Source organism: Anas acuta, chromosome 1 (assembly GCF_963932015.1).
Source record: "Anas acuta chromosome 1, bAnaAcu1.1, whole genome shotgun sequence".
NCBI classification, from domain to species: Eukaryota; Metazoa; Chordata; class Aves; order Anseriformes; family Anatidae; genus Anas; species Anas acuta.
The window spans coordinates 167615065-167628650 of NC_088979.1; the positions used below are offsets into that span (position 1 = coordinate 167615065).

At 42.9% G+C, this 13586-nt stretch overlaps 2 protein-coding genes across 2 annotated transcripts; both read right to left on the reverse strand.

Annotated features, from left to right (window-relative positions):
- Positions 1 to 4113: 4113 nt before the first annotated feature.
- YEATS4 (YEATS domain containing 4) lies at positions 4114 to 8853 on the reverse strand. The gene is made up of 7 exons (XM_068669233.1): positions 8662 to 8853; positions 8418 to 8537; positions 8148 to 8214; positions 7960 to 8054; positions 6876 to 6968; positions 6711 to 6798; positions 4114 to 4666 (listed from the first exon to the last, which is right to left on the reverse strand). The coding sequence occupies exons 1-7, from the start codon at positions 8710 to 8712 to the stop codon at positions 4497 to 4499; spliced, it is 684 nt and encodes a 227-aa protein (XP_068525334.1). The 5' UTR covers positions 8713 to 8853; the 3' UTR covers positions 4114 to 4496.
- Positions 8854 to 9378: 525 nt separating this feature from the next.
- LYZ (lysozyme) lies at positions 9379 to 12982 on the reverse strand. The gene is made up of 4 exons (XM_068669234.1): positions 12799 to 12982; positions 11451 to 11612; positions 10467 to 10545; positions 9379 to 9814 (listed from the first exon to the last, which is right to left on the reverse strand). Exons 1-4 carry the CDS (start codon positions 12932 to 12934, stop codon positions 9748 to 9750), a joined length of 444 nt encoding a protein of 147 aa, XP_068525335.1. The 5' UTR covers positions 12935 to 12982; the 3' UTR covers positions 9379 to 9747.
- Positions 12983 to 13586: the final 604 nt, after the last annotated feature.

A 13586-nucleotide genomic window follows, 5' to 3' on the forward strand; every position in this document is an offset into this window, starting at 1 on the left:
AAATTTTAACTTCAGACAGGTATTAGCTATTTGCATAGGCAAGGCTGTTTCACTAGAAACTCACAATTTCATGATCTAGTTTAGAAATTCATTTTAAAACAGAAATAGTATAAATGTAGCATACATGAATGTTACAATAAATCCTAACTATTATATTACAATGCATATTCTCATGCTTTCTATTTTTTCTTTTTATCATCTTAATACCCTCTTTTTCCCCATACTTAAATTAAGCTGTTCTTCCCTACTGCATTCAGGAATATCAGAAGTTCCAACAAAGATACGAGCTAAAGATTCATTTACAGTATTCATTAATCAATAACTAAAGATGGATGTCTATTTACAGTGAAATATGTCTATTGAAATTAAGTTTAAAAAATAGTTACTCGTGGAAAATCCTGTCATTTTCTACCTGCAATCGAGTGCAAGCAAAGTATGCAATCCAGTAGAGTACCCAAGTCACAGTTTGGGCATTTATATTGTCACACAATCTTGGCCTGAAAAGGCAAAAAAAAAACACCAAACAAAAAAACAGGCATTGAACTGTAAAGGTAATTCCCTTGCCAAATGAATCAAAATTGCAAACCAACATTCACACTTTTTGCTTCCTGTCATAGTGCATTTGATTTGCTCATAAGGCTGTTGATCAGTTTCATAATATGCAAGAGATAATTTGGTCACCTCTGCATAAATGTAAGTTGTTTAATCAGACGATCTTAAAGTCTCAAAGCAAATGAGATCAACGAAAGACTCCACAGACCTGCCAAAACCCCAGTAATTAACATGCTGTTGAGACTGAGGAACGTTTTGCACATACCTGCCACCTGCTGTTTGGAAAACACCCCGACATGCTCTTCCATCTGTATTCTCACCAAGAAACCAACAATGATGCATTTATATGGTTTGTCTTTAATATAGCATCAGCAAAAGTGTCTTTGGGTTGGTGTTACTACCAGCAGCTGCCTGGAAAGGGGAGGAAGAGGGTGACAATATTCCTTCCAGTCCCATCTCTACTAACCACATAAGGTCTGAAGTGAATCTGTGAGCTGAGCGCACCAACAAGTCTTCCGTCGGGTAGCAGCACTTGGAAGAGAAACATGCCAGGCACAGCCCTGTATGGCTCCATGGTCTGACCGTAAACTGCAGCATGCCAAACCCAAAGGTGAAGGACAGAGGTAAGTTTTAAAAGAGATGGAGCTAGGTTAAAAAGTGATAGAAATTTCCAGCGAGCACATGGGTAAGCAGTAGGTCTTTGAAATTGCTGTGACTATTCATATGCCTTAGCTAAAAAACTTGAAAACCACAAGTTTTTAATAGTAGAAGTGACAGTGACTATGAGTCCTGAGGGTTTGATGCCTGGAGTAGAAAATTCCTCATTAGTAAAATGCAAGGACACAGACTGCAATAAGCCTGCTTTAATTTTATCCACCATAGGCTTAGCTCAATTGGAGCCTAGATCTTCAGTGGATTTAATTAGACAAATTACTGTGCAATTCAGTAATATCAAACTGCACCTATAGTAGTAGAAAGGATTTTCCCCTTCCTTTGCAAAGCAATTTTAAATAAATCTGTTTCACCATTACAACTCAGGATGGAAACGCAGTCTGAAATCATTCTCAGCAATAAAAATAACTAGCATTTAAGTTAAAACCCCTGGTAAGCACAAACTGTAACTATTTGCCTCCCATTGCATCTTTCTAGGGCTGCCAGAAATACAGCTTAGTGTAGCATGTGGGTTGTGTTGTTTTTTTTTCAAATCAAGGTGATGGAGGTCAAATGCAACCAAGTCCCTAGGTGCCCCACTCTATTTCAGTTCCAGTAAGTTTTAATACGATACCCACTACAACATCAACACTGTATGTACATCTCAGGTGCTTGATGAAACAACTCTTTTAATGGCAGATGCATAGACCCAAATATTTCCTGAGCCAATTACGACCCACATAGCTGCATATAAAGAAGGTAGCTCTATAGGTTTACTTATCAAATAGGGGGGAGGGACTTTTCTCACATTTTATTATCAAGCCAAAACCCTAGAACTCTTAATTCTGAGCACTTTTCTCCATAATGTAATTATTTCTTAATACAGGGTTCAATCACATTGTTGAAGGAAGTATTTTCTGACAAAAACAAAGAACACAGATAGATAAGGAACCTTGTAAAGCTCAGTATATTTTTGCTGTTTTCTGTCAACTGACCATGCTGAGAAATTACTGTTATTAGACTATTTTCTTGCCTTAGTGTGAACTGGGGAATGCCTATGGTATAATCTTTAGAGAGCACAAAAGAGAGAAAAAAATACAAAAAGAGTAGAAAACCTGAGGAAAAAACCCACTAACCACAAACAAAAATGACATCACTGCTCTAGCATGCTGATGCTAGATCACTAACAGCAGAGCCAGAATTTTTGCTTCTGTAAGGCTGACTACTCAGCTGGTTATAGGATGTCATTAGAAACGGCCTCAAAAGGTACCACTCCTTTCTTTTTTGTCTGTTCAAGACTGTTGCAGCACTATGGATATTAAAATTTGTTTTGGTAGTCAAAGATCTTACTGAACCTATTCAATATTCCCTTTGAATTACTTTGCATTAGTGTTATTTAAACTCAGAAATATAAAGATAATAACACTGAATACAACCTAGTATTATTTTATTATACACCACAACTGTGCTTTCCGCTCCCATTTTGATTTCAAATGCCCTTTCACTGGACCTTAAAAGCAGGTCCATTCAGGAAATGGAATAAATCCACAAGAAGCCAAGAGAATATACTTGGAAGGACTCACTTCATGCGAGCCCCACTGTATGTTTCCTTAAAAAAAAAAAATTGGTACTGATGATTGTCAGAGACAAGGAAGTAGCCAAAGGTTTTGATCGGCTCTGTTATGGTACTACTGACACTGTATGCTTCACAAATTGCCTCAGACTTGCTTAATACTTGTAAGAATCTTTACAGTTCTTACAATGCCCTTAAGACCAAACTAGTGAAGAACTCCCCAGCTATTGAACTGTCCTAAAATTGTTACATGATCAGCTTAGTGAAAACTTCCCAGTTCAACTTCCTAGGATTTCCAATAAGCACTTAAATATTTAAAATTAACAATTCATATTGCTCAGTCTTCAGAAGCAATAAACATCTTGAATAACATAAGACATTTCATTTATGTTTTAACTGAATAGACTGACCTAGAGTGCTCTGGAACCCTTGTATTTATGCTTACCTACAATGCTTGGAAAATGGTGCAAGAAAATTGCTAATATCTAGTAAAAGTAGTTGTTCAGTGTGATCATCAGCAATGGCAGTTACCTCATCAGACAAAATTGGGTGGTTTGCAGCACTGGGGGGGATTTGTGTGAACGCTGCTCGGACAAGGTGCATCAGCTTCCTCAACGAAGTACACCGGATTTTAACTTATTTTTCTTAATGACAACTCCATATTGAGCTCAGACTGCTAGAACTGTTTCAGTCATGAATCTTTCCCAAGCCACATTAAATGCAAAATTATCAATTGTTTCAAAGAAGACTAAATTAGTGCTTTGGTCTATTAATACTGATTTCCATGGAAGCGGAGGGTGATTTATTTTTCTTTTTTTTTTTTATTATTATTTTTTTTTCCTCCTCTAAAGCAGAGGTTACTGCATCAAAGGACCTTGAAGCAGTAGAGATTTCCAAGCCTTTCAAAACCTCAAGTCCTGCCATCTCTATGAGGCACATTTACATCTACAAATGAAGAGAATTCATAGGCAAAATATTACATACTAATTTTTCAGGGGGAACACTTCCTACTTAACACTAAGCAGAATACAGATGTTAAACAGAATGTCTACAAAACAGGACAGATACAGTTTCCTGCATCCAAACATAACTTGTCTAGTTGATGCCTTTGTGTTAAAGCAGATGTGGTACTAGAATCTCTTATCTGTAGATAAAAAAGTTATTAAAAACAGCATTTTTCTGATTTTATAGTGTTTTTTTCTCATAGTGCTGGTAATAGGCAGACTTACAGAAGTTACTGTAAGCATCTTACTTAAGCATCTTGCATACTATTATATTACAACCCGACTTAAAACTGGTATTTACAATGGTACTTGAAGCCCAAACTGGACAGAGACTTTTTTTTTTTTAATAAAAAAGAACGTGTTTTATTTTCAACTTAAAGATGCATCTCTAAACAGTAGAAAAAAATAAAAAAGTAAACATTTTGTAAAGTCCCACTGAACTAATACAAGACTTAATACAAACTTTTCATATACATCACTCAAATGCAGTTAAAAAAATCATCTGGTCTCCAAGTCCTGTTTTCCTTGAAATATGTAACCAAAGATTTCAACTACAAAGAGAGGATACGTTCATTCTTGATCTCTTCAAGAAGTCCATTGCCACACATTCCAATGATTTGCAAATAAAATTCATACGGTCTCATCAAGAGAACATCCAATTCCATGACTGGAGTCCTTTCATTTTCAGCACAGGCTCCCTATCAAGCCACCATTCATCACATGTCTTTAGACTGATCATCTTCTTCAAGTTTTCTGATTTCATTCTTCAAACAGTTGATGGTTTCACGACTTGCTTTTAATCGTTCTTTAAGCTCAGCAATTTCAAAACTCGTTTTCTTTTTAGCAGCTTCTAGCTTTTCCCTGGTTTTCACTTCAAGATCTGCAACTGTGATGGTGATAAAGAAAAATAAGTAGTAAGTATAAAGAAATTATAATTATTAAAAACACATTTATTTCTTAAACAGCGATAGTCATTTAGAAGGTACGTGTCCAAAAAAAAACAAACCAACAATTACTCTTAGTAATTCAACTACTTAGTAACTCAATACTCTTAGATTCAATGCTTGTGGTAAAAATGATATATGAAAAAAAAGATGGAACTAAAAACGTCTTTATGACCTCATTCAATCCATCGTTTTTGTGGTAGGAACACTGTAATTTACTATAGCATTTGCCAGAGTAAAAACAAACAACTAACAAACAAACAAACAAAAAACAACCTGAAGATTAGGTGAATGACATGATTGACAGCAAAAGAAATGACAGCACATGGGAAAAGAAGAGTGAAAAGTGTATCACATTTACTATTCTTCATTGTATTCTGATTCTGCGCATCTACAAAATTTGGTGGTGGTACCTGTGCTTTAACAAGCATTTGACTGGTGATGGAACATCTGACAGGTATTTCTTTTTTTTTTTTTTGTCATGCACAAGTTTTAAGACAATGCAAAGCCAGTAAGTCTTCTTAGGCCATGGATATCCATCCAGATCCTATGTTGCATCATTTTGGATTTAACCTTTTATCTGCTTCAATAGCACTTTTTAAGGAAATGCATTCAAAAAAATTTTTTTTTTTTATTAATGCTTAGGAGAAACATGCAGAACTTCTAATTAAGAAAACTTTAAAACTGGACTTTTTAAGAAAGTTTCAAATTATTAAATGCTTTCTACCCACAAACTATAACACCACACAATGTAATGAAGATCCACCTTAAGACTAACAAAACTGAAGTAGAAAATGGAATTACCACACATGTTCAAACACCTGAACAGATACAAAGCAAATCAGAACCCTAAATCTGTGGAGCTCAAGCACTCCTTGACTGAGATATTCAGTGTCAGGGGAACAAGCAGATAAGCTAAAGAGCAAGTGACCAGAAGTACAACGGCATTGCAACTAACGAGGTAGAATTTGCACTTAATAAATACAACTGCTTTCTGAGAGCGTAAAATAAGAAATCAAGTTCAGACGATCAGAGCAGAAATCATTGCTAAATGCATTACTTTATGAATAAATGCATTATCATTTCATTTTGTAGAATCACAGAATAGTTCAAGTTGGAAGGGACCCACAAGGATCATTGAGTCCAACTCTTGGCTCCACACAGACCCTTTCCCTATCCCCCAGCCTAACCCTCCCCTGTCCCAGCTCCATGCCGTTCCCTCGGGTCCTGTCGCTGTCCCCAGAGAGCAGAGCTCAGCGCCTGCCCCTCTGCTCCCCTCCTGAGGGAGCTGCAGGCCGCCATGAGGCCTCCCCTCAGCCTGCTCTGCTCGGGGCTGAGCAAACCCAGGGACCTCAGCTGCTCCTCACGCATTTTGTCCTCTAGACGCTGCATTATCTTCATAGCTCTATTTCCTTAATTCCATTAATATTCTGTTTTATACTTAAAGACAGATTATGCAGGAGGGACGAAAGTAACATTAAACTACACTGCATTGTGAAGTGACCTACAGTTAAAAGTATTAGACAGAAGGGAAAGGGACAGGAAGAGCTTCCAGACACTCCTCTTTATCCCAGGGGGTTGCTGCTTTTTCTTAAGCAGCACTGAGAGCTACGTACTTCAACTGGTGAAGCACAATCTTTGCTTCCAGTTAACATCCTCATGACATGACCCTAATTACTTCTAAGGCAGTGGTCTGAATTTATTCTCTTTTAATTCATTTCAAATATGATAAACGAGGTGTAGATCATGCCATCAATCTTTATACCAAGTTATTTGTAATTCCTTTCTTTTCAGCAAGCATACAGATCTGAAAATCTTAAGTTTTCAAATAAGTATTAGTATCTTTGCAAAAACTGAAGTTAATTTAAGACAAAAATATCACTTTCTAGCAGCAGCCAAATCCATTGTATGATTACATCCCACAAAAAACCCTAAACCCCAAACCAACTACAGCTTACTTCTAAAATGAACGTATTTTGTACTTACACTCTGTTTCATGCTTATAAGCACCTAGTGTTAGCTGACGAGACGTTGTTAACAGCTGCTGCATCATTGCAGTAGGATCTTGAAATATCTAATGGGGGAGAGAAACAAGAGTTATCACTAATACTTTTCAAAATAAAGCGAGGATTACATTAAAAATTTTCATACCATTTCATCATAGAATTCAGAAACTACAGTTTTCTTTCCCAGGATAGCATTGGTGTCAGACTGAAAAAGCTTCAGCAAGTGATACAGGGTTACCTGTGCAGACAGAGATTTATTAGCGTGACAATTGTAGGAAAATAAAAATCACCTTCTAGATATAAACAAGTAGCGTTTGTTCTTACTACACAATCACACAGGATTTAAAGGGCTTTTAGGAATACAAAAATAAATATCATCAGCAGAGCTATTTAAGTTGAATATTCATTATTAAACATGCCAGCTACAAAGGTTGCTTGGTATTTTTAAACCGTCTAAACAACTGCTTTAGGATTGATGCATAAAAAACTACTAAAAATACCTTCTCTTAAAGATTTCCAAATAGAACAGGTCATTTATTTCAAACCAATTTTGACAGTAAATCCATCTGAAAGTGGCTTCCACAACCTTATCATCCCCATAGTTTGGGTGACAGAAAGAACTTGCTCTTTCCAGGAGCTAATATCTTACCCTAAAACATGGTAATTAAGTTTCCTACCTAAACTTGGGTACACAAAACTGCAAGATGCCTGAAAAAAATGATGGGAAGAAAATTCATTCCACTGCTTTACAGAAGTGTGCTAGCCTGCTTTTCTTTAGAAACTAAGGCTAGAATTGCAACTTTGTCACTTTTTGACTGATTTTGACCAAATCTGATAGACAATATATGTATATATATACATATATACACACACACATATACTCACACACGAACACACATACACTACGTTATGATAATTAAAATATTCCAATATCCTACGATTAGGAAGCCACTGAGGAGAAACCCTCCCTGTGTGCTCAACCCAGGTAAGGTGCAACGTGCATTCACATGTAAGTAAATACCAGAAACAGCAAAAGCCCTCACAAATGCCCTAGCCTGTACTAAAGCACAGAAATTGGAAAACATGGCCAAAAACTGAATACATTTCCTACAAAAGCAAGCTTTATTATCCCTGTGGCTGACAGCACTTCTTTTTACCAGCAATCTAAGACACTACAACCTTAGGGCTCCGTAGTTCTTTAAGCACTGTTAAAAGTTTGTTGTACTTACAGGTCTTTCATTGGGGTCGATGAAAAATATCTTGATGATTATTTCGAATTCGCCCCAGCCTGTCTCAGTGATCTCGTACGGCGGCTTGGTAACAACTGTGGGGGGAAGCAGCGGGGACGGCGATGAAGCCCCCACGCAAGTAACCAAAACCCTCCCTCCAGGAGCTAAGGCCAGAACACGAACCTTACCTCTCAGGGGATTCCCGTAGCTCTCGTGCAACTTGAACTGAATTTTCTTCACGTAGGCTGACATGTCCTGAAAGGAAGGCAAGGTGTGGGGATTCTCGCTGTGTGCACAGCACAGCAACCCACTGTGCAATCACCCCAGCCCTTCTCCTCACACCCCTACCTCCAACACCAGCAGGAAAATAAAGGCACAAGCCCAAAAGTCGGCAGTACCCTCGGTGCTCACCCCCTCCCGCTGAGCCCCCCTTTGTGCCCGGCAGCCCCGCCGCTCACCTCGTTCCTGTAGGGCTTCACGTACACCGTCCACTGGTGCGTGTGCCCGTCCTCCTCCCGCTTCTTGCCGAAGTACCTCGCCACGTTCCCGTACACGATCGGCTTCACGATGGTGACGCCCTTCAAGCGACAAACCCGCAGCTCCCGCACCCGCTCCCAAGCCGCCGGGGGGGACAACCCCGAACCCCCCCCCCGGGGCTCCTTCCCTCCCTCCCTCCGTCCCTCCGCGCCCGGCCCGCCGCACCTTCACCCTGCCGCCGGAGTCAGGCCCGAACTCGGCCATTCTCTTGAACATATTGCACCGAGGGGGCGCCGCCCGCCGCCAGCCGCCCGCCGCCGCCGCCCGCGCTCAGCTCCACGCCCCGCGGCCGCTCGGCCCGGCCCGGCCCGGCCCCGCCGCTGCCGGTACCGCGAGATGGCGGCCCCGCCGTCACGTGCCCGCGCCGCGCCGCGCCGGGAGGGGCGCGCGCCCCCATGGCGGCCGGGGGCGGCCGGGGGATGGCGGCGGCCGCGCGCGGCCCCGCTGAGGCGGCGGTGGCCGCCGCCATTTTCTCGCCGCGGCAGGCGGCGGGGTGTCGGCCTGTTCTCATAGATAACCAGTGATAGGAGCAGAGGGAATGGCCTCCAGTTGCACCAGGGGAGGCTCAGGGTGGGAATGAGGAGGCAGTGCTGCTCAGGAAGAGTAATTAGGCACTGGGACGGGCTGCCCAGGGAGGTGGTGGAGGCACCGTCCCTGGGGGTGCCCAAGGAGAGGTTGGACGTGGTGCTTGGGGACACGGTTCAGTGGTGACATTGCTATTAGGGTGACATTGCTATTAGGGTGACAGTTCAACCACATGATCTCAGAGCCCTTTTCCCACCTTCATGAGTCTACCTCTCATTAGCCACAACCACCTCAAGCAGTCACAGGTTAAAAACCCCAGTAGCACTACGGATCACAAATCACACTGACCAGTACACAACCATTTGCAGGTATTTTTTTAATGATGAACGCGCTTAAAACTGCCAAGCAAGTAACAAACATCATGCTAGCATGCAGCAGCAAAACCTAGCGGTGAGATTTCGGTTAGATCGGCTCCCTGCTCGTGCCTACGTACAGCAAAACCAGCAGCTGGCTGTTCAAGCTGCGTCGGGTGCAAAGGGGGTGGATAGGTGGAAACAAACCCCTTTCATCTGCAAGGAGTAAAGCTGCAGCTTCACAAGTGAACTGCGTTGTAGTAATGCTGGATTTTGTGTGGATCACGGACTGTAACAAGCGCCTTGAGGAACCAGTTTGCTCGGTGTGAGGGCTGTTGGCTGTTGAGAACGGGCTCCGCTGAGCACCTGCGCCTCATAGCCTGCAGCCTCGGATCCACCTGGAGACATCTGTGCCTCTGCACCGGTTGCGCCACGCGACCCTGGACAGAGGAAGATCAGGGCAATTAATGACAGCAAACTCAAAAGTCAGCGCTGATGGGGCTTTTCTTAGCAACCCTGGCTTAGATACACAGCTAAATTCTGCAAAAGGCCAGGCTATATATCAAGTACTTTGCTACTTCCCCAAAGAGAGAGGCACAACCAAGCATTCCTGATTTAGAAATCACAGCACACCTAAGGCCATAGGTTGGACTGGTCTATGCGCTCTGTTCTTTGAGAGCGTCAATTCTAAGTAGAGCACGTGGGCTTTGTAAAAGCAGGTCAAGATGACTCAACCCTTCGCCTGCAGCCAGCAAAATCAAAGCCAGTCACATGTACATTGTAGGTCATTTAGTTTGCACTTCAATACTAAAAGTTTGGGGAATGGAAAGCTTAGACAATATTCGTGCCCTGCTAGTTATGAAGAATTTGGTGCATATCAGGGTTTGAAGAACATCAAGGATGCCACAGCTGCAGTTTGCACCGATGCTCATTTTAGCTACTGTTCTTATATACTTTGAGTTGAAATACACATGCAAGGGACTGCTAAGGTTTGCCTGTTCTTTCTAAACTGGATTAGTTTAAAATTATATTCCTTCTCTTAATTGTCTGTTCTACAAGTGCAGCTCAGTCTTTTAACCCACCAAAACCTACCATGCGTTCATGCCATTTCCATCCCTGACGATCCTCTTTGCACACCTCACAGCTTCTGTTATGTCTGATCTCAGTAGTACTTGAAAAAGGAGACAGGAAACAACGTCAGTTTTCTCTTTCTTTTCATATTTTTATTTAAATAGTCTTCAAATGTCCTTAGGGAGTGTGTGTTGGTGTTCACCATTTTTATTGTTTCCCACTCCAAGGGCTCATATGGTGTCTGGTTAAATTAACCATCCTGTACAGACAACAGTTCTGAAGACTGAATAGCACGTGGGCAAACATGATGTGAGGGAAAAGCCTATATAATACCCAAGAAAGTGAGAAAATGATAGTGGCAAACATGGTAATAGTTGTACAGCTGCTTTGAACTTCAAAATATTCAGGCTGTGTGCTGACTACTCCAGATACCTTGTTCAGCTCTTGAATATATATATAATGTATCACCTTCTTTGGTAAGACATTATACCAAGCAACAAGAACCAAAGGCTTGAGAAGTGCGGCAATTCCTCTGTTCTCTATTTTCTAAGGAAAAGCAAAGAACTTCTCTCTGGCAACTTGCAACTATCAGAGTGCAAGAGTAAGACCAATGAAGCAAATCCAGAAATTATACAAAATAAACCAGGCTGCAAGTGGTCATTTGGGCCAGCCTCTTGCAAGAAGTCAAGCTCTCACTACCTTCAAAGAAAAATGTCCAGGGGTTAGTGTCACTACTAATTAATAAATGGGTTCTGCGGAAACCTCTTTAGTCTAGAAACAGTAAGATGGGTAAGCAGGGGAATACAGTTCCTGCTGTAAAGAAATGTTTTCCTCTCACATGTGCACGACCACGGTGCAGACCTCCTTTTTGAAAGGGGGAAGGGTGAGTTTGAACTCTGTACGGCAATGTTTCTAAAGCCGAGGCTGCCACCAACCTTTGCTCATTTGTAATGGGAATATGGAAGGGCAGCCCGTCACGGTATTGCCTGGGGAAGCTGAGCTCACCTGAGCATGAGATACCGCACGCGTTCTTGGACCTTGGGGTCTTGCCGTCATCGCACCACCAGCGGCTGTTGATCTGTAAAATTCCGTAGTCGGTGCTTCCATCAGTGTTACGGTTTGTAGCCTGCGTGTTAAAGCCGCTCTCGTAATTTGCTGCACACACCCCTGTCAAAATTCCATTCAAAAGGAAAAAAGAAAAGAGATGTTTGCCTTAAAACCGGACCCGACTTGTGTACATACACACCCCATCTCCTCGCCTGGCTGAAATGTGACTGTATGCAGAGTGCATGTGACAGGTGGAGCTCCTTTTATTCCAATCCAACCCAGTGTGAAAAACAACTACAGCACGTCTTAACTTCAAAATGACCTTAGAAAACCCAGCACAGGATTTCTACCCTTCAAAATAAATGCCAGCTCCTGCCCGTGTGGCTGCGGGCGGCCCAGCTGCACCCACATCTCGAGGGAGGCCGGCTGGTGTGGGCAGCGGCAGGCAGGGCACGCTCTGTCCCTCACGGTGTCTCCTTTGAAGCTTTTGGGAGCCAATGACCACAGCAGATGGCAGCAGCACAAACAGCTGCTGGCTTTGACAAGGTTTGTTTCAGCTGCTTGTACTTCACGTGATGCATAATGGCCTTGTTTTGTCCCATCTACATCTGCTGCATCTGTGGCAGGGCAGTGGGAAGGAAGAGGGACGGGGACAGCGATTGCGTCTGACCCTCATGTGGATTGCTCTCCAGATCCGGGATCAGACCCCACTCATGCTTCCCCTCAAAGGAAATTGGTTTAACACCAGCCTGTTGTCTGGAGGAAAGAAGTCTTCACTTGGCCTTCACCCGAGGGAGGGAGGCTCCTTGTCTGGAGGAACCCTCTCCCTCAGCCCCCTTTCCTCACAGCATGCCCACTGTCTCCTCTCCCCTGCTACTATTTCCAGTGATTCCCACCGAGCAAACCTGGCACCAGCACCTCTGCCCAGCTCAGCTCCACACTCCCGTCCTGCTTGCTCCACAGCCTCAGGGGGGAGGTCACCAGCAGCAGCCACCCAGAGGAAGGAATCAAAGCAAATAAAGGCAGAGCAATTAGCTCCTGGGGAGGTATGATGAGACAGGCTGCTTCTGCAAAGCACTTGCTGATAATGGTTTTATTCGCCTGTGGAAGAGTGCCAGGGAAAGAAGTGGTAATGGGACAAGCTGTAGAAAATGCCTGCAGTCTGTGCCAGCAGAGGTGGATGAACCCAGTGGAGCCTTAACACCTGCACTGCAGCATCGTGCCTACATCCTCACCTTAACAAAGCTTGTGAAGTGGAAATTCCCACCCCACGTGCTCCCTGGAAATCAGGGGAGAACAGACTTACAGTTTCCCAGGCTGTATCCCCGGTAGTTGTCCAGTCCAAGTCGCTTCATAGCTGCTGCCAGCTCACACCTGCTGTAGACTTTCCCCTGAGCAGCCAGGGGTAGGAGGCAAAAGACGAGGGTCAGCAAAGCCTTCATGTTGTCAGCGTAGCACACACCGTCTCTCAAAAGCGAGACTGCAGGCTCTCCTGCACTTGCCTCTTATATATTTTTCTCCTGCCCCCTTTTGGTTCCTCTCCTCTGCCGTCACCACAAACAGCCTTTGAAGTATATGGCAATTTCCCAATAATTAAAACATCACTCCAAACCTGTCAAATTTCTTACAACAGGTGCAAAGTACTTTAGCCACAGATGAATTTTGTTTACAGTCTGTTGCAATACCTATTGAAGGGGGAGTTGGGTATTTAGGCTCTGCTACTCAAGATTTATTAGGGGTTTATCATCAAAGTCCCGGTTTTACTGCACAGCTGCTGTTCACCAATCTATCACTACTAATACAAATAGCCTAGGTAGACACATGTTTAATTGGCATAATTACTAGACCACTCTCTGATAATACAAAGGTGGCTCTTCTGGTCAAGTGCTGAAGAATTGTCGATGCATTGTTCGTGTACCAACAGGAGCAACCTCACTGTGCTGCGTGTCCTTGCCCGGTGTCTGAAGCAATGCTGAGTTTGTCAGGGCTCTGAGTGCAGGGGGCTGTGGGGCCATTTGCTGGCAAGTGAGGTGGGACATCAAGCAGGAGTATTTGGGGAGGAAGAAGCACAAGCAGAAGCACAGCCTTAATACC